This window comes from Osmerus eperlanus, chromosome 4, assembly GCF_963692335.1.
Source record: "Osmerus eperlanus chromosome 4, fOsmEpe2.1, whole genome shotgun sequence".
Classification (NCBI taxonomy): domain Eukaryota; kingdom Metazoa; phylum Chordata; class Actinopteri; order Osmeriformes; family Osmeridae; genus Osmerus; species Osmerus eperlanus.
In genome coordinates this window covers 10,678,532-10,704,447 of record NC_085021.1, presented here as the reverse complement: position 1 = coordinate 10,704,447, position 25,916 = coordinate 10,678,532, and the positions used below count along the sequence as shown (strand labels likewise).

General features: G+C 42.7%; 5 protein-coding genes across 5 annotated transcripts; 2 read left to right on the top strand and 3 right to left on the bottom strand.

The window, feature by feature from the left end:
• Positions 1-13: 13 nt before the first annotated feature.
• dnajc16 (DnaJ (Hsp40) homolog, subfamily C, member 16) lies at positions 14-6,254 on the top strand. Its single transcript, XM_062458915.1, has 15 exons — positions 14-298; positions 506-683; positions 799-865; positions 984-1,305; positions 1,415-1,599; positions 1,694-1,798; positions 1,894-2,052; positions 2,257-2,387; positions 2,527-2,704; positions 2,813-2,995; positions 3,225-3,301; positions 3,436-3,516; positions 3,624-3,704; positions 3,845-4,018; positions 4,310-6,254. Exons 2-15 carry the CDS (start codon positions 511-513, stop codon positions 4,752-4,754), a joined length of 2,361 nt encoding a protein of 786 aa, XP_062314899.1. The 5' UTR covers positions 14-298; positions 506-510; the 3' UTR covers positions 4,755-6,254.
• agmat (agmatine ureohydrolase (agmatinase)) lies at positions 5,834-8,992 on the bottom strand. Its single transcript, XM_062458913.1, has 7 exons — positions 8,499-8,992; positions 7,857-8,059; positions 7,397-7,445; positions 7,106-7,301; positions 6,761-6,940; positions 6,524-6,608; positions 5,834-6,436 (listed from the first exon to the last, which is right to left on the bottom strand). Exons 1-7 carry the CDS (start codon positions 8,804-8,806, stop codon positions 6,360-6,362), a joined length of 1,098 nt encoding a protein of 365 aa, XP_062314897.1. The 5' UTR covers positions 8,807-8,992; the 3' UTR covers positions 5,834-6,359.
• Positions 8,993-9,349: 357 nt separating this feature from the next.
• Positions 9,350-13,041, bottom strand: pink1 (PTEN induced kinase 1). The gene is made up of 8 exons (XM_062458901.1): positions 12,562-13,041; positions 12,152-12,424; positions 11,863-11,966; positions 11,563-11,745; positions 11,209-11,372; positions 10,884-11,011; positions 10,380-10,610; positions 9,350-10,248 (listed from the first exon to the last, which is right to left on the bottom strand). The coding sequence occupies exons 1-8, from the start codon at positions 12,913-12,915 to the stop codon at positions 9,964-9,966; spliced, it is 1,722 nt and encodes a 573-aa protein (XP_062314885.1). The 5' UTR covers positions 12,916-13,041; the 3' UTR covers positions 9,350-9,963.
• Positions 13,042-14,776: 1,735 nt separating this feature from the next.
• LOC134018723 (trypsin-3) lies at positions 14,777-17,796 on the bottom strand. The gene is made up of 6 exons (XM_062458914.1): positions 17,718-17,796; positions 17,365-17,430; positions 16,661-16,814; positions 16,293-16,431; positions 15,813-16,070; positions 14,777-15,449 (listed from the first exon to the last, which is right to left on the bottom strand). Exons 2-6 carry the CDS (start codon positions 17,417-17,419, stop codon positions 15,291-15,293), a joined length of 765 nt encoding a protein of 254 aa, XP_062314898.1. The 5' UTR covers positions 17,420-17,430; positions 17,718-17,796; the 3' UTR covers positions 14,777-15,290.
• Positions 17,797-22,052: 4,256 nt separating this feature from the next.
• On the top strand, positions 22,053-25,701 carry zmp:0000001088 (trypsin-3). The gene is made up of 4 exons (XM_062458121.1): positions 22,053-22,201; positions 23,974-24,115; positions 24,295-24,558; positions 24,843-25,701. Exons 1-4 carry the CDS (start codon positions 22,053-22,055, stop codon positions 25,011-25,013), a joined length of 726 nt encoding a protein of 241 aa, XP_062314105.1. The 3' UTR covers positions 25,014-25,701.
• The last annotated feature ends 215 nt before the right edge of the window (positions 25,702-25,916 follow it).

The window sequence follows — 25,916 nt, the reverse complement described above, 5'->3', positions numbered from 1 at the left end:
TTCAGATAGAAAGCGCATCCCTGCAGGATGTCTCTTGTGCGACGGGGTAGCAAGATAGCTGCGTGTGTGCTAGGATGCTCCAAACATACGTTTTAATTTGCAGATTAACAATGACATAAATAATTTATAAGAATTGACATGCTGTCAATATGTGACGTTGGACTGGGCGATCTGATCATATTCTAGAGAGGTGCTTGTTGGCTTGAGTTGATGCTATTATTTACTGATTTGGTATGCTAGCTATAAGCTAAGACTGAATCTGTACTTCTTCAGCTTCGTAGCTAACTAGCCACTGTAGGTCCGTGGTACTCTGTTTTATCAGCTTATATTTCGGCTAAGCCTTCTTGCCAGTTGTATTACATTATAATAGGCTAGCTGGAATATTTTTGTGTTCTGCCGCAGATGACTTTTGCTCAGATCTGTTGATATTTTGATAAAATATTTGGTTACAAACCCAGTTCTTAAAACGTTTGAACACTGATCGTAATTTGTATTTCTCGTGCAGAGAAAATGCCAACAGCAAGGATGACTTTAATGTTGGCTGGTACAGTGATTGTTTGCATACTTCTGGTTGGCTCAGTGGAGAGCGCCCCTGAGGCAGACCCATACAAAATCATTGGAGTGACTAGGACTGCAAGCCAAGCTGAAATCAAGAAAGTGTACAAGCGCCTTGCGAAAGAATGGTAAGATTGCTTGCATTCAGTCAAAACAAAAACCTTGTGGGTTGTACAATAAATAGTAGCATTCATTACCGTATTCATTACTCACGAATACGGCTCTCTTTTCTTTGTCTGCAAGGCATCCAGATAAAAATAAAAACCCAGATGCAGAGGATATGTTCATCAAGATCACCAAATCATATGAGGTTAGATTTCTCAGTATTTTCAACATCTGGACACATTTGGTTAGTTTAAGTCTGTCATTGGGAAAATCACCACACTGTGCAAAGTGACAATATTAATGTACTCTCTTCCCTAATCTAGATATTATCCAATGAGGAGAAGAGGGCAAACTATGACCGCTATGGTCAGACTGACGACACTCAGCCCTATGGTCATGGTCACTACGGAAACCGCCCCGACCACTTTTACTTTGACGAGAATGTCTTCAACTTCCCCTTTAACAAAGGCAGTAGGGACTTTGCCGATAGCAAGTATGCACTGCACTTCAATCAATACGTCAACGATGTGGTGCCTAACAGCTTCCAACGGCCATACCTGATCAAGATCACCTCTGATTGGTGCTTCAGCTGCATCCATATTGAGCCAGTATGGAAGGAGGTTGTGCAAGAATTGGAAACACTGGGTATTAAATAGATAAAACAGAGAACTCAACACTAGTGTCATAATGGACTGTATTGTAAATGATCCAAAAGTAATTGTGTGTGTGATTTGTGGTTTTGAAATCTTGACAGGTGTGGGTATTGGGGTGGTGGATGTGGGCTATGAGAGGCGCCTGGCAAATCACCTTGGTGCTCATCGTACCCCATCTATACTGGGGCTTATCAATGGCAAAGTGACATTCTTCCACTATGCAGTTGCCAAGGAACACTTGAGACAGTTTGTTGAGGACCTCCTCCCTCAGAGACTGGTGGAGAAGGTAAGCACATTGTTTGCTAATACCCTTCTTTCATTCTCACACTATATTGGACACAACAACTGTGTGTGCTAATAAACTGTAAACTATGTTTCAGGTAACAGACAGGAATGACCTACAGTTCTTGAACAGCTGGCATGAGCTCAATAAACCTCATGTGCTGCTGTTTGACCAAGTACCTGTGGTCCCTCTATTGTACAAGGTAGGACACCAAGGAGTTTAGCATTAGCATCAACTGTGTTATATCTCATAACATTTGAGTCAATGTTGATTTGTTACAATTTCATTTTTTTTCAGTTGACAGCATTTGCCTATAAGGATTATATGCAGTTTGGATATGTGGATCAGGGCCTGTCAGAGACTGCTAACCTGCTGAAGCAGTTCAACATCAATACATACGCTCCCACCATCTTGGTTTTCAAGGAGAGTACAGACAAGCCAGCAGACATTATACAGGTACAGTGGATCCAGGACATTATAATGTTAATTAGTATGTTATTTCTTTCCTCTGTGAGTAAAACGTTACCAATGACATGACTACAGTGCAATAGACAACTCAAACAGTTAATTGAATACTTAAATAGTATCTCTTTTAATAATGAGTATCAGAGTTTCTTTTAGGTAAGTCTCCTCATGTTGCATGTTTTTACCTGTCCTTAGGCTAAAGGGATGAAAAAGCAGATTATTGATGAGTTCATGTCAAACAACAAGTTTCTTCTCGTCCCTCGATTGGTCAACCAGAAGCTCTTTGATGAGCTGTGTCCTGTCAAACAGTTCCACAGACGGCGGAAGTAATATACCCCTAACGTCTTTATTTCTTTCCTCTGTACTCCCAAAATACGTTTATTTCTCTATAAATGACATAATCCGGTTGCATTTGATCAATGTCAATAGATGCATCAATAGATGCATCCTTCTCAATGTCAATAGATACTGTGTCCTGTTGATCACTGGTGAGGAGGAGAGTTTTGCTGCTGGCCACCAGGCCTTCCTCTCCTTCGCCTCCACCAACAACAGGGAGGTGGTGAGGTTTGCCTACGTTTACCAGCAGCTACAGCAACCACTGTGCGATATCCTCCTCAAGAAAGAAGGCACACCACCTCCACAGGTGCGGACATGCTCCCACTGCAAAGCTGAAGTGCTGTATGATTTGAGTTGTTTAGTCCAAAATGTTTGTGTATTGAGTTCTTGCTGGTCTGTGTGTGTGTGTTTACAGGTCCTAATACTGGAGAGGCGCAACGCTGCAGGGAAGGTCTTGTATAAGCCGGTGACTGGCGGGTGGAACGGCAGTGAGGAGGACAAGCAGCGTCTACTAGACGAGCTGGAGCGCCTGCAGAAGGACCCGTCCATCCTCAACTACGACGCCATGCTGCCAGAGCTCAACAACGAGTTTGCCTCGGTAACTTACTAATCCCAAAACTGACGGTTGGCGTATTTAATGATCTCAAGAGAAGCTGCCATGAGGATGAATTATTCAATTGATTTATTTGCTCATTTTCAGTATATATATTTTTTCCAATCATATCTATATATTTTTTCTCACATTTACATTGAGTCTATGAGGATTCAAGACATCGGTTGTGTGGGATCAGCAGACTGACAGGGCAGTGTACGTTTTCATATTTCAGATGTTTCTGATCCGATGGATATATGCATCCTATGATTACCTCTCTGAAATCATAGATGATATTCTTCACAATAATTGGTAAGTGCCCTATCCATTCTTTTTGCCAATATATACTTCCAAACAACAAATAGCCTTATTTCAATGACACTGTAGTCAAATATAACCATCAGAATAGTGCAAATAAAGTAACTGAATCCATTATTATTTTACAGGCGTGAGATGATGCCCCTCTTGTCTCTTATCTTTTCTGCTTTATTCATCCTGTTTGGTACTGTGGTCATCCAGGCCTTCAGGTAGGATGTTTCGCTCTTCATAGTCGTTTTTCTACTTCCCGTTAATCAGAAAATAAACCCAGCTCAACATGAAGAATTGCAACTATGTCTGTCTTGTCTGATATCAGTGACTCGAGTGAAGACAAACCAAAAATGAAAGACGCAACAAAGTCAGAAAATGGGTCACCGGGAAGCAATAGTACCTCAAGGCAAGACTTAATCTGTCATTCAGGCAACATCCCCTAAGATTCAGTATTTGATTAGCCTACATTGGACTTGAACGTCAATCTTCCGTATTTTGACTTCACACTTAAAGCATCAACTGTAGCTAATTGTATCCTGTGGTTCACAGCCGACCTCCTAAGAAGAACTTTGTGGAGGTGACTGAGCTGACGGACATTACGTACACCAGTAACCTGGTGAAGCTGAGGCCAGGACACATCAACGTGGTGCTGGTCCTCACAGACGCCACCAAGAACATCCTGCTCAGCAAGTTTGCCAAAGAGGTCTACTCCTTCACAGGGTCAGTTTTACCTCACGTGGTCTAGAGATTCCTGGCCGTGCAAAATGACGTTGTGTCCTTGGGCAAGGCACTTCACCCTACTTGCCTCGGGGAGAATGTCCCTGTACTTATTGTAAGTCGCTCTGGATAAGAGTGTCTGCTAAATGACTAAATGTAGAGCTGGAAGTGGCAAGCATGCTATAAAAACAATTACTCAGGCCTTTTACTGACTGTGTTGGAAATATAGGGTGCATAAAGACCTACCCTATCAATCTTGTGAAAGCTGATCATACCCTTCTCCCCCCTGACTAGGAGCCTGACTCTGCACTTCTCCTTCCTGAATGTGGACAAGCACAGCGAGTGGATGGCAACACTGCTGGAATACGCCCAGGACACGATGCAGATCGACGAGGACGACAGCGCCAGCCACAAGGTCGACTACACAGGCTACGTACTTGCCCTGAACGGCCACAAGAAGTACCTCTGCCTCTTCAAGCCCGTCTACACTGGGGAAGACCTGGACGGGAAGTCCTCCGAGGACGAAGGGGGCTCCACGGGGCGGAGGTCTCGACCCGGCTCCCGGGAAGACCACCCACCACGAAGGTCTGTTGCCCGGTCGCGCTCCACCTCCACGCTGCAGGTCCACCACAAGCTGGACCGGCTAGGGCTGTGGATGGAGAGGCTGATGGAAGGCACCTTGCCACGCTATTACATCCCTGCATGGCCGGGACTGGACAAGATTACAGCAAACAAGTAGAGGGTCACATGACTTTGGTCATTGAACATTCTAAAATATGAATGAAGAGACATACTTGTACACATTTTAACTAGATGCCAATATGTCCTCATAGCAGTGTTTCTGCTGTGAGAGTGTGATACTTGGGACATTTTGAATCCAGTACGCATGTATGTTATTTTCGATGGAGAGCACCAATCAGTCTTCATACACCAACAGACTTGTCTCATATTCTGCTGGAGCTAGAACTGCCTTTTTGCACTGGGATAGGCTATTTATTGGTTGCATATGCTTGGAAAGTACAGTAAGGTCAATGAGAACAGATACCATTACTATTTGACAGTGTCCAATCATGTTTGTCTCCGGATTGCATTCTCAGCATGTTTATGTTACTTTAAATTGCTGCTGTGACAACCTGTAGATTTACATTTAGTCATTTAGCAGACGCTCTTATCCAGAGCGACTTACAGTAAGTACAGGGACATTCCCCCGAGGCAAGTAGGGTGAAGTGCCTTGCCCAAGGACACAAAGTCATTTGACATGGCCAGGAATCGAACCAGCGACCTTCTGATTACAAGCCCGACTCCCTCACTGCTCAGCCACCTGACTCCCAACAGTAGATGAGTAAATCTGAATCACTGTGGTCACCTGTAAACTTCTGCCTTGACAACCATACCATTTGCGCTCACAACCATCAGATCCTGCTCTGATAACACTGTCTCCACTAGCTTACTGGTGATCGATTGATACTGTGAATAGATTATAGATGCATGTGTCCAGGTCCTCATGATTTTGTTTACCTTTTAGCCTGAATTTAAATTTCCTACATGTTAATGTTTTCTGCCTGTGCACTATACTGTAACAACAATGCCTTCTTTTATCCCATGGCTGCTATAATTCCATGTTCTTACTTGGTCTCATGTAGGTATGTTGCAACAACAAGCAAGGTATGAACTTTGTAACTCTTTTGTAACTCTGAGTATAACTTGGTTATACTACCCATGGTTAGTCCTAAACAAACCAAATCTTGCCTGCAGCTTTATGTAGCAATGCATTGACTTCACTTTGGAGGAGCAGGTCTCATGAAATGTGTCCAGCTGTAAATGTCTTCCGAATGGTTATGGTTGTTTAATACATTATCTGTCTCAAAGGAATGAGGGCAGTGACATTCAATATTCATAACAATTGGATTGTGCTTATTCCTTTAGTTTCAAAACATTAACATTTATATTTGATCAAGACATGTAAATATTATTGATAATATACCATATTAACTACATATTACTTGTATTTTATTATACTATCATACTGCTGTCCAATGTGATCCTGTCATACCAACAATGTCATTTTGTTCCGTTACAGACATGTGTTTTGGTATCTAGTAGAATAAATTGAGAAGACATTTGTTTTACAAAAACACTAGACTAGGACCATATTTGCAGATATGTGATTGTTACTGCAACAGTGCATTATCCTCTTGCTGTGTGTAATAAATGCTTTGTTCATATATGAACAAGTGATGATACATTTCCCTTCAATTACGTAGCCAATTTTATTGAAACTGTCATGTAAAATCAATTTCTCTATTGATTTACGTTTTGGTGTTTTTACACAGGCCTGTTTTGATTAGTCGTAGTATTTTATCTTTGGGAGCACGCACATCATTTCAAAGAGGAGGTTGGCACCAACCAGTGCTGTATTACCTGTGTAAAAAGAAAAGTACAAGTTGATTCATAGTTTTCTCACTAATGTTTTTGATATTTCAGATTTTGTATAATTTTTCCTCATACCTGTGGTATCATAGGGTGGTGACACCTCAACCAGATCACACCCCACAAGATTTAAACCACGGCACCCCCGGATAATTTCTACTCCCTGGATAGAAACATACATTCAATATCTTAATTATACACTATGCTAGTTACACAGACCAAGTCAAGCTGACAGTACAAGTGCAGGTGCATGGTGATTAACACATCTCCACATCAGTGTGTGTACTAGTGACCCCAGGCTGATTGAAAGCATACCTGTATGGGTGTGAGTCCTGCTATCTCTGGTGTACCCGTGCCAGGGGCAAAGCCGGGGTCTAGAGCATCGATGTCGAAGCTGAGGTACACAGGACCACTGCCCATCTGGGATCTGACCTCAGCCATGAGGGGGGTGAGGGACTTGAACCAGCATTCTTCTACCTGGACTACGCGGAAGCCCTGGAGGCCACACAAACACACACAGGACACAGGCTTGAGGAGAATCTTCTATTTTTGTTATTTTAAAAACTGCCTGTGTTAGCTGACAGAGCTAAAAACCCAGTCAAAGTCACTTTTTAACCATACTGTTCAGTGTACCAGTCACCTCCACAACATAAGCACTACCTGAGCCCGACTCCACTCATAAGCATCAGGGGAGTAGCCAGTGCCACGCAGGCCGATTTGGACAACCCTCTTGCAGTCCAGCAGTCCCTCCTCCACACAGCGTCTGAAGGGAGTGCCATGGCCGATCTTCTCTCCCAGAACCACATCACTGGTGTCAGCATGGGCATCAACATGGATCAAACCCACAGGGCCATGCCTAACAAACAGAAGGCAGTACAGAGCTAGTACACCAGACTCCTACAGTAGCTTTGTTGTCAAGTTGTTGGTTTTGCAAAATGCAGGACTGCTCACTTCTCAGCAACTGCTTGGAGGATTGGGTATGCAATGGTGTGATCACCACCTGTTGAGAGCAAAGGACAGACATTTGACCTGTAGGGTTTTTTATGAGGCAATCCAATGTGGTTAATAATTAGAATAAATTTGGACAACTTGAAGAACAAGTGTCAAACGGCTTTAACCTTTTGGAACTTCATATTGAAACAACTAAAGCAAACCTTAACTTGCAAACCAAATATATATTACTGATAGTTTAAATTTACAATGTCAGTCTTGCCATTTCATTGAATCTGACAAATCTGCATGTAGCCACCTTTTATCAATGTCCACATTTTGAGATGGGAGGTGATGATTAATTATTCTTTCTCAAGATAGCATTCAAATGTGTGATAATAATAGTATCCACTTAAGGTTTTCATTAAGCAGATGCCAGAATCCAGAGTTGCACAATTGGAGATGTCCCAAAGATTCTCACCCATGGTCAGAGGGATGCAGCCAGTGGCCAGGACTGTGCGGTAGTGCTCCCTGATCCTTCTACAGGTGTCCTTCAGATCATACACATTGACATTGACGTCCCCAATATCAGCCACCATTAGGGACTCATATGGGGCAGCCCTGGTGCCACTGTTATAGGCACGCAGCATTGCAGACTCTGTTCTAATCTGACGGGGGCCAAACCTGCATAGAAGGACAAACGGATACACGGTATTCGCATATACAGAGTTGTCAAATCATGATTTTACAGAATGCCAATTAGGCCTAACAGGTGTTTTGTTCATCTAGGGTGAATTTGGGTGATCTGGGAAATTTCTTGGCATGCATTTTCTCATGGGAGCTTCTTGATTGACAATTGCTCTGCCTCTTTCTTACACCACACCAATCCAGTTTTGTGATTTCAGTCACATAACATCCATGATAAACCTAGAGTGAAAATTCTGTGGACTACACATTGTCAAAGCAGGAAAAACACATTAGAATTTAGGAGTCCCTCATTACCCAATGTCCCGGATTATTAAATTCACCCTACCCTAAATTAGGAATAATGGTTAGGCTTGTTTGTTAGGTTCATAACAAAAAACGGACTAAATGAAGTGGTGCTGTAGCGTATTGAGGTTACCTTGCTCCAGGTCGGTTGGACGTTCCAGTGTCAATAGGTATACCAATAAATGCTGCATCAAGTCCGTCGGCCGTCTCTTGATAAGGTAGCTTGCCCATTGTTGCTATTCCCGAGACCCTTGCAACAAATTCGGCACTTGGTGGGACATTGAATGGCATGCCTGAGCATTTTCTTATGATAGTAATGCCTGAGTTTGGTCTGTTCAACCATTCGCTGCACGCCACAGTAGTTCGATTTACAACTCTAGAGAAGTTGATGACATTGTTGTATAATAATATTTTCCTTACAAAAATCCAACTTGAATTCATGTTTTTGAAAGCTGGCAGGATACCACTACGCGTTTAACAAGACTGCATATAAACTCGATTGTCTTGGGTTGCAGGATAAACTGATTTTTCTAATACTTGGACTAACGTCGTGTGTAGACTTCTGCCTTTTCCAGAAAGATTGCAGGCTGTGCAGTACAGTGCAACCAGAGCCATATAAAAATATATATTTGTATATGGCTCTGAGTGGAACTGGGTCACGGAAAACGTAGGCGTGTATCTGTGCTTCTCACCCTAGTGGCGGACATTGGAAAGGGCTGAATGAACCCTCCTACGTAGCCAGTCATTTTTTTTACTTTTATGCCTCCTCCACAAAGTTGTTAAAGGATAACTGATTCCTTCCACTTTGTTCCGTGTTTATTATTGAGTTATTTTTTTTATGTTTTATGTATTTTTATTTTATTATGTGGTCATTGTTGATTCTCTGTGTATGCTTTAATGTACTGCTGTACCAGTATAATGTATGCTGTTCTTTGTATTTCTGTATTGTCACTATGCATAAATAAAAATCAAACAACGCATTTTTTTAAATACTTTATTTACAGTAAATATTTCTCAAAAACAATTCCTTGGAGGTGCATGGTATGGCGATTTACATTACATTCTCAAGATTCATTGTTTGAAGTGGTAGCCAATTTGTCTACAACCAACATTTCCAGGATCGTGCACATTCAATCATGGTGAACCAAAAGGACACACATTTTGAACGACAAAAATGTCCACACAAGATTACAAACAAATGTCCTATGAATATTAAAAAAGAAGCTATGCACTTTATTACAAGTATTGTTAAAAGTTGCCATGATGATCATATGACGAACCCATATTGAATAATTAACACATTGGTAATAGTGGTACAAGCCAATCAAGCATGAACCTCGCACTTTGAATGTGCAAATTGGCATAAAGTGCAAACCATTGCGAGATAAAATTAAACTCAATATGAACTGAGAGTAGACAGCCACACATTAGTAGGTGCTTAGCTTTTCAAAAGCTTTGAACACTGAGTGCTCTATATATTCACCACAAAAAGGGTTAAAGTTTGACCATGAGTAGGGCTAGACATTTTATCTTGAATACATGATCAGGAAAAGCTCTGAGCTCTATCTACATGTTGTGGTGTTGTCGATGGGAGGATTCTAGTGAGCCAGGATGCAGTCTCGGTGCTGCTCTCGTCCATACACCAGGAAGCCCACAGCCATTCGCAGGTCCTCCAGATCCAGGTTCGACAGGAAACACCTTTGTAACTCTGCCTCCACCGAGCTCCCACTGGGGCCACTGCAGCCCCTGAGGAGCACCACAGCAGACTGGCAGAGCAGCCAATCAGCGAGCCTCTTCATGCCAGCGCTGTCCTGATTGGCTAAGGCCTTCCTTCCCCAGAGACTGAGGTGCAACATGTTAGCAGCCACGCGAGCACTGGGGCGCTGGAGGAGACAATCATCGCATGTATGTGAGCTACAGCACAAAGAGAAACATTTCTGAGTAAACCTGTCAGATCTCCGATTAAACCCCTGGGTCACACAATCAAACACGGCCAACCATCTGGACTTGCTACCTTGTTGGGGTTCCTCCGTAGCAGCAGTCTCACCACCAGCTGGATGTCTGCTGGCACACTGGCAGACAGAGGAGGAAGCTGGTTCTCCTGGAAACTCCTGCTCTCCAATCCCCCCACCCTGTAGAAGGGGTTGGGCTGGCCAAATATCTCATAGGAGATGGCCCCCACGGCCCAGGCATCCGCCTTGCTGTAGTCGATGACCACACCCTGCCCTGGGACAGCAGTGGCCACCTGGGGGGCAAGAGACGGCTTAGTAAACGGGGCCGTCTCATCCTTAATTGTTCATGTGTCGATCAGCAACACTTTTCTGGGGTTTGTATCACAAACAGAATTGTAGTTTAAGCGAGTTTTCCTCATCCCACTAAGAGCCGTGTGAGGAACGTGTGAGGAACGTGCGAGGAACGTGCGAGGAACGTGCGAGGAACGTGCGAGGAACGTGCGAGGAACGTGCGAGGAACGTGCGAGGAACGTGCGAGGAACGTGTGAGGAACGTGTTCCACCTACCTCAGGCGCCATCAGACAGGCGTTGCCTCCTCTGTTGACCCACACACTGTTGAAGGGCAGCTGCAGACTGGAGTCATCCTGGGCCAAGCAGCAGCCAAAATCAGTGATCACTAAACGAGGGCAGTCATCTGCAAAACAGAGGCAGCACATAGAATTTAACATTATAATCCTTATTGTAAAACCCGCAGAGCTTGTTAAAACTGAGTCTGATGTGATGAGGTTATCATAAGACTACTTATAGAACTTACTACTCATTACTAGTATAATAACTTCCGACCTGTATGGAATATTTAAACCCAGTTCTTCTGTTCAGTGCTGTTCTGACCTGAGTCAAACTCCAGAAGCACGTTGTCTGACTTGAGGTCTCTGTGAGCGATGCCCTGCCTACACAGGTGGTCCACCCCCTCAAGCAGCTGCAGCAGCATGAGAGAGCCCTCCCTCCGGCTGGGGCTGGACACAGCTAGGAACTGACGCAGGGTGCAGGGGTAGCTACGGCACAAAGGCAGAGGTCAGGGATGGGGAACACACTCCACAAATACAAAAAAACAACAACAACAAAAAACATCTTCCCCCTGCAGGTTTTTAGACTATGTGAAACTCCTAGTTGCCTATGAAGAGTTGGTTTTATTTATCTACAATCGTACAATCAATAAGCCAAAGTGTGAGGGAGGAAGTTTACTTTTTCATCACCAGGAACAGGGTGCGGTTGTTGCCCAGGCCGTTGGGGTTGAGTCTGGCTGGCAGCACGTCAGGATACTCCTCCTGGGCACCAGGCAACAGCGGCACGTCCGCTGTGAATGCCCGGTACACTCGGATGACATTGGGGTGAGCAGACACCCTTTTGGGAACGTCCCCAAAGTGACTATATAAAGAGTAAAACAAGTCATTCGTGTCAGTCTAGGACCTACATTAGCCTGCACACAGGCCTCTCAGACTGTGGAAAGTAAGCCTCTGGTATAGCTGCCACAGTTTCACTCACCCTTCCAGAGCAATCTGGTCCTTTTCCTTGTTTAAGGCCAGCGGGCCAGCAGGGACCAGCTCCTGAGACATAGATCTCAGAATAGCCTCACTGGAGGAACTTGCCTACAGGGGTAGAACAGAGAGAAAAATGTCTCCATGCCATGATGTCTCCATGCCATGATCATGGCACTAGCGTAGACCCTTATGGTAGGGGCATATAGACCTGGCTACATTCTTCTCAAGGAAGAAAAAGGTATGCCCCTTTACAGCTTTAAGCTACATTTTCTTTCTTTTTTTTTTACACCTACCCCAAAGTTCCACATCATCTTGACAGCCAGAGGATAGATTCCCACTGAGGACTTGCCCAAAGAGTTGGCTTTCTCTTCTTCATCTCTCCCAGAATTCAGCTCTAAAAGGGAATACTTGCCACTCTCCTTTGGAACAGCGAACGGAGCCGCAGCTTCATACACTGCTGCATTGGAGCCTTTGCCAATTTGCTTCCCAATAACATAGTCTTCCAGTTTGTATCCTGAGGTAAAAGGCTTGAGAGGGCTCTGAAATTTCTTCTTCCTGAACATATCCTTTAGACAGAGAGGTTATATTGACCATGCGTTGTGTGGCTTGTACATGTAATAATAACAGTGGCCATGTGTCAGTGTTAAAACTGTGATCTGAACTATGTGGCGCTTAGGGAAACACTGAAAAAGCATCTGTTTACCTGAATTTCCTGACATGTCGCAGCACTGTTCCTGTCATCCTCGAACTGTTGCTCGATCAGTCCCACACCAAAACCAAAAGCCAGAAATACAGCCCTGTTTCGTGGTGAGCCGAACCCATATCTCCTAAAACCACCAGATGCGAGCTGAGCGGCGAGACCTCTCAGCGACATACGGTAATATCTGTACCGCGCTGGCAGGAAAGTCTGAGGCTGAACGGTGCGGACCGGTTGGCCTACCCGAAGTCGTTCACCTCGGAACTTTGCGGCAAGTCGGCCAGCAGGTTTTAGGAGACCAAATTGCAAAGCCGATCGCCCTAACTCAAACCCCCGGCTGATGGCATGTTTCACAGACATATTTTACCAATAAATGGCAAATAAGGTGCTGTTTAAATTCCCCCCTACACAGCTATTTTAGACTGCAACCATGCAAGGACAAACACCGATTATGTAAACAAAATAGATCTGGGAGTCACGTGATTCTCCGTTTATAAATGACGTACAGATTTAAAGGAGACCTACCAATTATATATATATAAGACACAATTGTCACCATTATGTAATTTAGAAAACATTGCCGTTTGATAAGTAAACAGCGCAATTCAAACACCCATAACAACCAATTATCCATGTGTAAGCACTAACAAGCAAAAATGCTCAACATACAATCAGGGTTTTGGAATGAATAAAAAGTTACGGTCATCTTGAAATCATGGATGCAAATATCAGAGGAAGAGGCAGAATGAGAGGAGGTGGAAAAGGGAGAGGAATAGGCAGAGGAAGAGTAAGAAGAACAACAATCTCAAATGAGATCCATGCCACACTATGACAGAAATCCCTATGACGGAACAACCTTTTACAAGCCATGGAAGAAGCTTGTGGTGACATTGCTGTGGAGTCTTGTCAGGGATGGCTCAGGCATTCAAGGGTATTTTCCCCTGCTGTTTGGCTAGAGAAAACATTGCCTGTGATGTTGAGGAAAATCTCTGACTGCAGGGTCAGAGACAGGATGCTGACCCAGAATGAACAGTACTGTGGCGTACTCAAGCCTTGTTACCCAAGTGAAAATGCTTTGTTTATATCCTTGTTTTCTTAGCCTTTGTTCCCCAAATTACAATTTACAGTAATGAATTTGTGTTGTTGACTAACAGTACTACTATTTGTATACTGTGACCACTACAGTAACAACAGCTCAAAATGCAATTGCTGAAAATAAACAGCCTGTAAGAAGGACAATTGCAGTATTTGTGAGTTTTAGGATTTACATCATGTCAAACTCATGAGGTGGAACATATCTAAAATTCAGGGACATGTTATGGTCAATGGTTCTTGAAAACCTTTTTATAGTAGTGTTTTCAATTCCTCCCAGCAGTGTGTAAAGGGTATTCAGAAGTTTGAATTTATTTGAAGGCTTTGTGTATTTGGAATGCAAAGTTTGGTTTCTACGACAGATAATATGGTTTTGTGTTTGATTTTGGGTCAAAAGTCAAGGGTTTGGCCAAACAGTGTAAGTATGAAGATGTGTGTTTAGAGTTTGGAGAAAACACAGAACACATTCAAGAAATGTGTCTTAGCAATTGAGAAAAACGGTAACATGCACAATTAAGTCACAATCAAATCTTTAATTCACATTCAAGTCATATTTAGGATTCCTCCTTCAGGAATCCGGAACTCTGACTATATCTTTGGCTGTGTGTGTGAGTCTCTGAGTGTTTTTAGAGAAGACAAGAGAGGACAAGAGAGAAAGGCCTGTGTGAGAAAGGCCTGTGTGTGTGTTTGTTTGTGAGGGTATCAAAGAAAGAGAGAGACAGAGAGGGTGAGAGACAGTGAGAGAGAGAGAGAGAGAGAGAGAGAGAGAGAGAGAGAGAGAGAGAGAGAGAGAGAGAGAGAGAGAGAGAGAGAGAGAGAGAGAAAGAAAGAAAGAAACAGAGAGAGAAAGAAAGAAAGAAAGAAAGAAAGAAAGAGGGAGGGAGGGAGGCAGAGACTACAGCCGACACAAAGTGCTGTTTGGCTCATGCCTCTAACAGCTGTGTCTCACGAGCTTAGAGTGGGAGGGATAGTAGGTTGGGAGGGGTAGCGTACTGTATTTAATTATACAGCAAGGGTACAATTTCAGAGTTAATCAGACTTTGCCATTATAAAGGTTCATTAGAAACATCATGGAGAAACAACAACCCTTATTATCTCTTTACTATCCAAGAAGAAGCCCAGAGAAATATCGACATAAGAACATCAAATCCTCTTTATTCTTAAAACATTTTCATCTGATAAAAATAGTTTTACTTAACAGTATGATCAATGAAACTACGGTAATGTGTTCAGGTTTGACACAGGTTAATTACAGTCCTCATGATCTATATCTCTCTCACGTTTCAAAATTTTGTTTAATTATGTCATAATTCTAACATGTGAGTTCTGTAAATACTTTTTCAAAATCACAGCCCCCTACTTCCATCTGACAATTTGATTTGATTAGTAAATTAGGGAACAGAGGTGTGTCATATGTTGAACATATGGTTGCTCATTTGTGCATTGCACTGATAATTAGTCATGCTGCTTGCCTGCCTTCTCTCTATGTCTCTGGTAGATTTACTGAGCATTCTGTGTACAAACAGGAATTACTTTTTGAAGAGATAACATTTTTGTCTATGTAACCTCCTTTGGCCATTAATCTTCACTCAATTCAAAGCAGAACTACATCCTTGTCAGTCAGCTATGCTCCCAGGATCTCGTTAGGGGCTATCATCGTTGTTGAGGATCCAGTTTATCCAAGGGACGTAGTTCCTCACCTTGGTGTAGACCCCAGGGAAGTATGGATTGGCACAACTGATACCCCATGAGACGATACCTTCAAACTTGTTGTTACAGATAAGAGGACCACCTGAATCACCCTGTTGAACAGCAACACAATAGTTATAACACCTGGTAAACAAAGACTGCCTCACCCTCCTGTGAGAGCTGTGAACACACCCTTCTCACTTGCCTATTTGGTGTTGGGGTCCTGCAAGTCTGACAAAGACATTTGAAATTGATATTTTATGTCACAATAATTCCAAACAATGTCCGTGTCACTTGCTTACTGCGTTGAAAGGTTTGTGTAATGCTAGACCTGAGAGATAAGGGCCTCACGCAGTGAGGGAGAACATCTTGTGCTCTGGTTCAGGGCCGCCTGCTCTCTGAATACATTACCCCTTTCCACAAAGCCCCCTTATCTAGAACTCAGTTGTTCATCATTTACTGTGTTTTTTTTTTACCTGGCAAGAGTCCTTGCCGCCATAGCGTGAACCAGCACACAGCATGTTGTCAGTGACCCTCCAGTAGTAATAGTACTGGCAGTAGGGGATGATTTGGACGTCCACAGCTCGCAGTACAGGGGACAGGTAGTAGTCATAGATGCGGGTCACGCCCCAGCCGCTAACGGTACAGGTGGTGCTCCCGGTGAGAGGTGCCGTGTTGTCGTCGGGAAGCTCGACTGGCTGCACGTTGGCGGTGATCTTGGCAGGCTCACTGAGCTGGGAAGGAACCACGACAAAGGGTCTGGATGTAAACCAATCACAAAGCAGGCTTCCCAGAGGGGGTACCATTAAAGCAGGAGCATCTTGGTTTTTAGTCGTGAAGTCATTGTGACTTGTTGGTTTTGTTCAAATGAAATGTGATTGGTTTAGCCCTTTATACAAGCCATGATTTTGTTTTTGGCCCTGGCAACTTCACGTATTTAATGTGACCATGTTTACCTTGATGAGCATGATGTCATTGTTGAACGTCCTGTAGTTGTAGTTGTTCACTAAAATCTTGGCGACGTCGAACACTTGCTCAAAGCCCTCGTCTACGACCAGACTGTGTTCACTCAGCACTACCTTCATCAGAGAGGGCCTTGGGGACACGTGGAGTCCGGATAATCAGAATGTGCAGCAACATAGCATTAGATCATGGTTTTCCTGAAATCACATTCAACTCTTTCACAGTGATCAACATAACTCGACATTACAGTAAAACCACATTCTCTGATCTATGACACACATATCCGGTCTGGTTGTCAAGACACTAGACTGTTCTCTTTGTTCTCCTCCTACCCTCAGCCATTACTGTGGTGAGTACTCACGGCCTCCAGCAGTGGGCAGCACACACCACCCACTGGGGGTGAATGAGTGTGCCTCCACAGTAGTGCTGTCTGTCGCTCGACTGGATAGACGCCTGGTACTTGATGGAGTATGGCATCACCTCCTGACCTCCTATGATTCTCTGTTGAAATGTGTCTGTTGGCCATGACCACAATACATCAACTTCTGTTTTTAACATAGCAAACAATGACGCCAAGTATGTGGCGTATCTGCGATGTGGTCCATGGATAAAGCAACGGCTGTTCAACAGTGAAACTTTGTAACTGAACCTGCAGTCTCAGCCATATCTTATCACTTTGACATACATGTTTGTATGCATTATTACATATTATATTGTTCCATGAAAGACTCGAACCATGTTGGTCCGGTCTGTTGTAACATGATAGTACAATGTGCACACAGCAGGGGCTCAAAACCATACTGATCCCTATGATATCCTAACAATGTGGATACTTGAATACTTCTTTAAAACTGTAGTTTTACCTGTACCCTACATAACTTGTTTTACACAGAAAATGTAATTGTTACATTTCTTTATGTATGTAAAACATTTTGGATTCGCATTTTGTTAAGGTGTGATACCAAATCTGAACTAAATTAGACCAAAGTGTTTTCAGCAATACATTTCTGTCACTATTTAATCCATGATCAGTGGTGGAGGTGATGTGGGAAATGAAGAACATACCTCTGATGGAGACAACTAAAAGGAGCACCACTGCTGACCTTACCAAATGTGCCATGTTGCTGACACCTGAAACACAGAATAATAGATTGTTTCCCATCAAAGACAACTGAAATAAATCCACTATATCTGCTTTACATTAGATCTTTAATCATCATCTTTTTTTGATGTTACCTTTGTATGTGTATGTGTATTACGCCAATTAGGTTCTAACAAATATGCAACAAGCATCTTCTTCCCATTACTTTTACTACCAACTACTACACATCTTTTCAATGAAATGTAATGTATTGATCCTGAAGGATTAATTATGAAAGATGAAAAATCATTAAATTAATTAAACTTGTATTACTCACCTACAAGCACAAGCTGTCACCTCAGCACCTTTTGGGTATCTACAACTTGTGGTTTTAAAACGATGAATTCCTTTTATACTGTAACCATGCCCATGTCTTCTGCTTTTTTGAACTGTTATGGATTCTGTACCAGAGCCATCCCACAACATGACAAAAGAAGCTGACCTAGTCATTGACAAAGTCTGGGTGTTGTTGTTCATTCCTGTTTCATAGCCTTTCTTGTTTTGCACCTTGTGAATTACCGCAGACAATAAGGTAACTGGAAATTGAACACCTCTCCTGAGTAATTTCTAAGATGTGTCAGGATAAAAGTGCATTGCTTTATTGTGGAGATGAAATTAGATTCTGTGAAGACAACGTAGGATCAGTTACATACGGCAAATATTAAAAGTATTGCATTGTCAAAAACACGAGTGTGTCTGTGTGCATGTGTGTGTGTTTGTGTGGAGGGGTGTGTTAACTGTGGTTACTTTAGACTCAGATGCAAATTAGGCTTTGTTCAGTGTTTATTGTATGTTAATGGTTAGTACAGTTGTTACACTGAAGCATGCATGGTGTGACTGCATGTCTCTTGATGGATGTTCGACTAATGGCCAGTGTTAATAACAGGTAAACAGTTTATGTAGGTAGATTATTAGACAACCTCATCTATTGTTACTCACTCTCACAGTGTTGTTGGTTAATGGCTCTGAGATACATTGGGTATAGGGAGTCAGGTGGCTGAGCGGTGAGGGAATCGGGCTAGTAATCAGAAGGTTGCTGGTTCGATCCCCGGCTCTGCAAAATGACGTTGTGTCCTTGGGCAAGGCACTTCACCCTACTTGCCTCGGGGGGAATGTCCCTGTACTTACTGTAAGTCGCTCTGGATAAGAGCGTCTGCTAAATGACTAAATGTAAATGTATTGGAGTTTCATTTATTCCTTTATTTCCCCAAATCCTAAAAACCCAAATCCAAAAAGCAATACATGGACAATGTTTCCTATTTGCCCTAAACAGCTGCAAAGATTCAGGTCATTTCGATGTTTTCTTGTCTATGAAAGCAAAGCCAGGGAGGGGCACATTACTTGGTGTCAAATAAATGGGTTAAATTGGTTATTCTCTAGTGATATTTCCATGTATAGATTCTAAGTCCAAAATGAGGTCATTTGTTGCTTCAACCATGTTTGCAATATTCTGAAAGATTTACAAACACTTTGACCACAGCTCATCATTCTTCTTACGATTGTGCTCTGCCTCCACAATTTGATAGTTTTATACATTAATCATGTACTGCCAAAACCTTCTGATGGTAAAACCCCAAAGGAAATCGGTCAAACTAGATCACAACTTCCTTTCTCAACAAGAGCAGCATTATGTAATATCAAGTTTTCACACTTGACATTTTTCCTATTATGTTATATAATATAATTCAATTTCTAGAAACAGTTTTTTGTTTGTCTTGTTGGAAAAATAGGAATAATAAACAGCCTGCTGTACACATCTTCACTAACCTGGGCGCTGTTCACTGCCTATGACACAAAGATATCAAGTTTTCACCATAGTTCAGGTGAAGGGTCCGACAACTGAGGCGCTTAAACTGTATATTGGTTCATCCAGTAGATTGTAGAGGAGTGTGAGGGGAAGGCAATATCAGTGTGGCTTTTTACCACATGACCCACTCCTCTTATTCAATACTGTCACTACAGCACTGAATAAGAGGAGTGGGTCATGTGGAAAAAAGGCAGTGGTCAGCACCCATGGGATGAGCTGCAGGGCTGGAGGAGGGAGGAGGCCATCGTGTCAGGCACAGGGAGGGCCATTAGCCAGGAGAGGTGTTGGAAAAATTGAAGATGTAACACATTTATCCTGTATAAGAATGATTCTGTGTTCAGTATTCCTTGGGTGCAAAGAGAGGCCTAACCCCAAATCTGAACTCTGGGTAAACATACAGGACCCTTATCTTGGAGCTGAGGACTTAGAAGAAGGGGGTTGGTTTGGTTGTTTTAAGGAGATACTTTGTGACAAGGACTATAGGTGGAGACACAAGGTCTGGTGACCATTTGTTGACACCTATGTGAAGGAGTTTACGACCCCAGGACCGGAGATCCTGTTGTTGTGTTTAAATCAGGGTTGATGTCATAAACACGCACACACGTAAACACGCACGCACACACGCGTGCCAGGTCTATGCAAGGAGCCAATGAAGAAGAGCCATGGGACATTTGCATGCTTTTGTCTTACCCAATGACTGTAAAGAGCGGGGCTGCTTAAATAGGTAGCTAGCGCAACATGCTAGCAGACAAACTTTGTAGCACAATGGCGTGTGATGTTTTTGTCTCCTTGTGGGCCGGCCGCAAGCAATAAAGCTTTCTTAAACTTGTTCACCGACTGACTGTGCAATGCTTGATAGATTAATATTCGTGACAAGAGGTCAGGAAGTCCAGCAGTGGTAGGTGGCACTGATGAGGACTGTCACAGGACTGAGGCATTTTTAATGATGCCCTTGCAGAGCGAGATGTGGCCCAGACGTAGGCTAACGCTGCTCGTCCCTCATATATCCCCTTGGTTGGAATTGATACAGAAAGACGCCGTCATGATCAAGCTCTAGGAACCTTCTCAATTCTCCTTTGGCTCTTTGTTTTAAGTATTGAATGAAGCTAGGCCATTCATTACTCATGCTGGTAGGGCATCAGCCAGAAACGTTGACCTGGGGCATGTGAAGTGTGACATATGTCATAAAAAAAAGTGTACTGTATATACATTTGTCATTTTACATTACTGTGCCACAAGTATGGAAACACTATGACACTGTACATTCGAAAATCGTACGGTCACTGAAGGGGTGAGGTAAAAGGGTGTGCTGTCCTGTTTCAATTATATATTGTTCCCGGACGGCAAGGTGACCATGGAAACTGAAATCGGAACTTAGAAACCTGAGAGTGCTGGTGAGATCCCTACCCCTTTAAAATTAGAGTTCTGTAGCACAGGTAAATTCTCTCAGTGCTGCCTGGCCTCCCAATTGTCTCATCATGTACCTGCCCTATGTGTTAATATGCATGCTCTTGGAACTCTTAGCTGTAAGATGTAAGTAAAGTTTATTTCTATAATTTGAAGTTTATGCAGGCATACATTACATCCCACTGGTTTTGTGAGTGAAATATTTAATGTTTTGATTTGTTGTAAGTGGTTGACATTGCACAGGCAAAGTGTCTGTGTCAGAAAATAATTTGTGTAAATTCTTTGTTGATTGAGTCTGAAATTATGATCAGATCCTTGTCACAGGTTATCTTCTTCCTGATTCTCCTTCCTGTATTCTGAAGCAAGTTGGCGCAGTTGTAGTTTAATGACTGCTCTGCAGTTTAAATGTTCTTGAATATCACAGATTAGGAATTTAGGAGAATTGAACATGAATCATTAATAATAATAATAATAATACATTTTATCTCTAACGCACCTTTCATCCGAAAACAGATCTCAAAGTGCTACAGTTAAGATTATAAAACAAGGTAAAACATCAATATAAAATACAATTAGATAATTAAAACTCATAAGATCTGCTAAAGATCTGCTATCATTAAAGAGCTATACTGTCAGTAAAGTTGCTTATCCTAGAAATCTTGTTATTTCCTGAAGCTGATGAGCTGCAGCGTACAGGCTAATCCCTTGAGACGGTCTCCCTGGTTGTCACTCTGACGCTCCCTTCTCTTTCTGTACTAAATCATGTTTGTCACTATTGTTGCATTTCATTACTTTGAATATATTGAGGAATGGGAATAAAGTCATGGCTAGGCTCTGAATACATCCGGCTTATATGGTAAGACAAATTCCCCATAAAGGCATCATGACATATAATATACAGTATAAATCATACATAATATGGCTCAATGTCCTACAACCAACAAACGGGATTGGAGGAAAGTTTCAAGAGTGTTTCAGGGTTTAATTCCATTTTGAGCAAGTGTTAACAATGGATTCAAATGGATTGACACAGACTGGTTCGGTATGATTTCTAAGATGTCTTTCTGCTAAACACGAGGCATCTGCGCCATTAAATCCTTTCAGTGTTTAATTTTTAAGTGGTGTAATGGGGTAGTGCTTGTTGACTGTGTGATCTCTGGTGAGTTGGGAGTTTTTTCTTGGGAGTTTTCTTTGTCAAGGTTTTGAGTCTCCAATGATTTCTTGTGACGTTGATTTCTTGTGACGTTCATCCGAAAGGATTTTCGAATGAAATGTGATTCAATCTGATTTGATGGACATGTTCCCAGTCATGTACTATACTCATTCTTTATCTCTCACTTTTTTCCCTCCCCACTCCTCCCCCTACCCTCTCTCATTCTGTCTACAACAGGCCAGCAGATGCAAGGACGTATAGTGGGTGGTTATGCACCTGCACCCAATTCTATCAAATACATAGTCTCAATACAAACAACCAGAGGGCAGCACTTCTGTGGAGGCTCCTTGATTAGTAAATACTGGGTGCTCACAGCGGCGCATTGTAACCAAGGGTAAGACAACATCAACTTCTACTGTTGATTATTTCCTTTTTTTTCTGTACAGTAAAGTACATACAACATGCAATCTGGTTAAAACGGCTAAATGGAAACGCGTTTATATTAGACAGTGGGTTTACACGTGAACTTGTATGGGACTTGACTTTGATGGGAAGCTTTCTGGCCAAGTTGCTCTCAAAACTTGAATTGGGTTAAACATAAATGACTCATTGACAAAAGGTGACCTCAACTCAACCTATAGACAATGAAGATCAGATTATCAATGCTGAAACCTACCGAGGTCTGGAGCAAGTGCATGAAAGTGACACCGGCATCAGTTGGACAATAAACGTCATTGTGGTGGTGATTCTGTAGCACAGGCATCTGACTGAAGCATCGAAGAACTCATTGTTGTTCTCAAATGCAGACAGACACAAGCAACTTCCAAGAATTGCAGAGTATATTAGAGGACAATCACATTGTCGTGTCATTCTTAAATAACAAGTGTGAGTCAACTGTTATCTTCAAACGTGACTTTATTGTAAGCCTGGAACATTGGCCTCAAGCCTCTAACTCCTGCCCCAGTGTCACCGTAATCTGACTCCCCCTATACACAACAACCATCCTACAGATTCCTATCCATTGGGTTCCAATTATATCTACATCCAAATATATATGTCATTAGAGATGACCACATATTTTAAACAATAATATCCCCCTTTCTCCCCTTTCTAGAGAACAAATGGTAGACTGCCTTTGTCTCCCCAGACCTTAGAGGATTATTCTGCCTCTTGTTGAAAGGTCTGTCCCTTTCTAAATCCCAAAAGTCCCAACAGTGTAAATTCAGGCACTAAAGTCATTATTTCACCAAACACTGTGAAATTCTGTATTACTCAGTGCTTAAAACTGAATCTCATAAAACAGAACATAAGTAAAACAATTTTTCTTTCACTTTCTTTCTTACTCCCCCCCCCCCTACCCCCAGTATCACAGTCGGAATCTCCCCGGTGCAACTACAGCCCTGCCAGATCTAGTTCTGAGAGTAGGAGTCTCTGCCTGTGAAAGTTGAGGTGTCACAGTAGGCGTTGGAAGAACCTGCTCAGGAGTTGGCTCTGACATTTGCTGGGTCAGAGACCCTCTGTTGCTTGTAGGTGTATGTAAAGGTGTCAGGCGATGGCGGTCACGTCTCACCACTCCCTGGGTTAGATCCACCAGGTAGGACCTTGGAGATGGGTGTTTCTGAAGCACAGGTCCAGGTGTCCTTGAGTCCGTTCCCCATACACGTTCCAGGTGACAGGGCACTGAGAGCTTTGACACGATGACGCCTGTTGTAGCTGACACCATGTCGTGTCATTCTTAAATAACAAGTGTGAGTCAACTGTTATCTTCAACCGTGACTTTATTGTAAGCCTGGAACATTGGCCTCAAGCCTCTAACTCCAGCCTCGCCCCAGTGTCACCGTAATCTGACTCCCCCTATTCACAACAACCATCCTACAGATTCCTATCCATTGGGTTCCAATTTATATCGACATATAAATACATATGTCATTAGAGATGTCTACATATTATATACAATAATACCACACACATAAAGGGATTTTAACGAAAGGAATCTAGGACAGAATTAATAGAGATGGGATGTAGGTTGTATCAAAGGGACCTGTGTGAATTAATTGCTGATAATTTGGTATTTCTCATACACACTCATCAACACTGACAGGGTCTTCTTTATAGAGGACTCTGCAGTGATAGGCTCTTAACAACAACTTGTCTTGTCTGTTTTAGGCTAGACAACATGTTGATTGTGGCCGGAGACTACTCTCTGAGCATGTACGAGGGCACAGAGCAGTTCTTTATTCCTCACCTACTGATTCCACATCCTCAGTACAGCAGCAAGACAAACAACGCAGACATCATGCTGATCAAGGTACCCTTTCAGAGAACATGAGAGTGTGTTGTAGCCATAAGTCGTCAAAAGAGGTCCAAAAAACATGGACATTTCCTTGGTTGTATTCAGTCCCATCGTTTACTTTGTATTTCAGAGAGTAGTTTGCCATACCGCTGTTTGACTGTGATTGCTCAGCCTGTGTCCCTGTGTCACTCCAGCTGAGGTCCCCAGTGTACCTGAACAGCTATGTGTCCACGGTCCCACTGCCCCGTCAGGGCGCATCTGTGGCGGAGGGCAGGGTGTGCCGGGTGTCTGGCTGGGGATTCACCAGCACCAACGGTGGCATGCCCTCCACCCTGCGCACGGTCCAGCTGCCCATCGTTTCCACAGCCAAATGCAACAGCAGTGACTCTTTCAATGGCAACATCACCTCCGACATGCTGTGTGCTGGCTACAGCGATGGAGGGAAAGATGCCTGCAAGGTAAGAGAAATAAGTCAAAGTGTGTGGTTACAAGATTTCAAACACCAGATGGATAGTGATGGACAGTGACGTGTCTGTGAATGTACTGATATGACTTGAGGGATAGTAATTTTCCTATACACCCAAACTCTGGATGACTTATTATTTCCTATAGAAAGCCAACCTATCAGGCTAGAGTTGTACCAGGTTGGGTCAACGTACCATCAGGTTACAATCAGGTTGTACTCACTGTATGATTTATTGGGGATAACATGTTCCTGAGTCTGTTGCTCCTTTTGTTGCAGGGGGACTCTGGGGGTCCTCTGGTGTGTGAGGGGCGTGTCTACGGCCTGGTCTCCTGGGGGAGAGGTTGTGCTGACGCCCAGTACCCTGGGGTGTACACAACTGTGTCAAATTTCCGCAAGTGGATTGACCGGACCATATTCAGCTACTACAGCAGGTGCATCACGTATTAACGCACAGTGTTTCTGAAACATTACACGTCTTGAACTTGAAACACATGTTCCTAACACACAACACAATTCCCAGTTTGATGTAGCTTGTAACTTGTTCTAATATATTTCACCGTTTCCGAATTGTGCACAATAATCGACCTGGGTTAATTCTCAAGCTTGAATATTTATAATTTCATGTTAGATAGGTTTTCTTTTTAACTTTTATACGACAATAGGTCAGCATACAGTACTTCCTTATGCTGTGGAAGCAACTGAGTACATGTAGACCATCCACCCAAGGTGCCATATTGTTATTTGTAGTGCCCAGTAAAACCTAGTATGTATAGTAGATCCACTTCTAAGAACCTAGTATGTATAGTAGATCCACTACTAAGAACCTAGTATGTATAGTAGATAGTAGCTATGACGACCATACAAACACCTAGCATTTGACCTGTGACATCGCTTTTGGTGACAAAATATAAAAATGCCAAGCCTGGTTCATTTACGTAACTACGTACTGTAGTGTTCAGCCAGCCTCACGTAGTCCACACTTAAAGCACCTTTCAGTTTTGGAGTTGAGTGAATGTACTGTATAGAGCTATAATGTACTGCCTATGGACTGAAAAGGCTGAAATTGTTAGTCTTTCAAACAATAAAATAAACTTTGTGTTGTTGTGTTTTATAAAATAAAAAACTACCAATTCAACAGGATTACTCTTTGCATTTTTTAACGGTTCCTTTTTCATGATTACAATAAACAGGGTTCAAATAAGAAAAAGCTATTCTTTAGTCTCTGTGTTGAGAGATTGCAGTATGTTTGTCTACTCTGTCTAACCAATGAATTTGCTCAAGATTGGAATACCTTTAGGAAATATGCATGGAGCCAGCCCTCCAATCTTGCCTTGCTGTGGTGTAAGAGTT

Excerpts from the sequence above, each read along its gene's own strand:
- dnajc16 (XM_062458915.1), top strand. The coding sequence starts at position 511 with ATGCCAACAGCAAGGATGACTTTAATGTTGGCTGGTACAGTGATTGTT. Across the intron at positions 1,306-1,414 it reads GCAAGAATTGGAAACACTGG|GTGTGGGTATTGGGGTGGTG; the intron begins GTATTAAATAGA and ends AAATCTTGACAG. Across the intron at positions 3,517-3,623 it reads GTGGTCATCCAGGCCTTCAG|TGACTCGAGTGAAGACAAAC; the intron begins GTAGGATGTTTC and ends GTCTGATATCAG.
- agmat (XM_062458913.1), bottom strand. The coding sequence starts at position 8,806 with ATGAATTCAAGTTGGATTTTTGTAAGGAAAATATTATTATACAACAAT. Across the intron at positions 7,446-7,856 it reads CTGCATCCCTCTGACCATGG|GTGGTGATCACACCATTGCA; the intron begins GTGAGAATCTTT and ends TGCTCTCAACAG. Across the intron at positions 7,302-7,396 it reads CTCCAAGCAGTTGCTGAGAA|GCATGGCCCTGTGGGTTTGA; the intron begins GTGAGCAGTCCT and ends TCTGTTTGTTAG.
- pink1 (XM_062458901.1), bottom strand. The coding sequence starts at position 12,915 with ATGTCTGTGAAACATGCCATCAGCCGGGGGTTTGAGTTAGGGCGATCG. Across the intron at positions 12,425-12,561 it reads CGACATGTCAGGAAATTCAG|GATATGTTCAGGAAGAAGAA; the intron begins GTAAACAGATGC and ends CTCTGTCTAAAG. Across the intron at positions 11,373-11,562 it reads CTGTTCCTGGTGATGAAAAA|CTACCCCTGCACCCTGCGTC; the intron begins GTAAACTTCCTC and ends TTTGTGCCGTAG.
- LOC134018723 (XM_062458914.1), bottom strand. The coding sequence starts at position 17,419 with ATGGCACATTTGGTAAGGTCAGCAGTGGTGCTCCTTTTAGTTGTCTCC. Across the intron at positions 16,815-17,364 it reads TTTAGTTGTCTCCATCAGAG|ACACATTTCAACAGAGAATC; the intron begins GTATGTTCTTCA and ends CATGGCCAACAG. Across the intron at positions 16,071-16,292 it reads ATGACATCATGCTCATCAAG|CTCAGTGAGCCTGCCAAGAT; the intron begins GTAAACATGGTC and ends GTTCCTTCCCAG.
- zmp:0000001088 (XM_062458121.1), top strand. The coding sequence starts at position 22,053 with ATGCAAGGACGTATAGTGGGTGGTTATGCACCTGCACCCAATTCTATC. Across the intron at positions 22,202-23,973 it reads GCGGCGCATTGTAACCAAGG|GCTAGACAACATGTTGATTG; the intron begins GTAAGACAACAT and ends TGTCTGTTTTAG. Across the intron at positions 24,116-24,294 it reads CAGACATCATGCTGATCAAG|CTGAGGTCCCCAGTGTACCT; the intron begins GTACCCTTTCAG and ends GTGTCACTCCAG.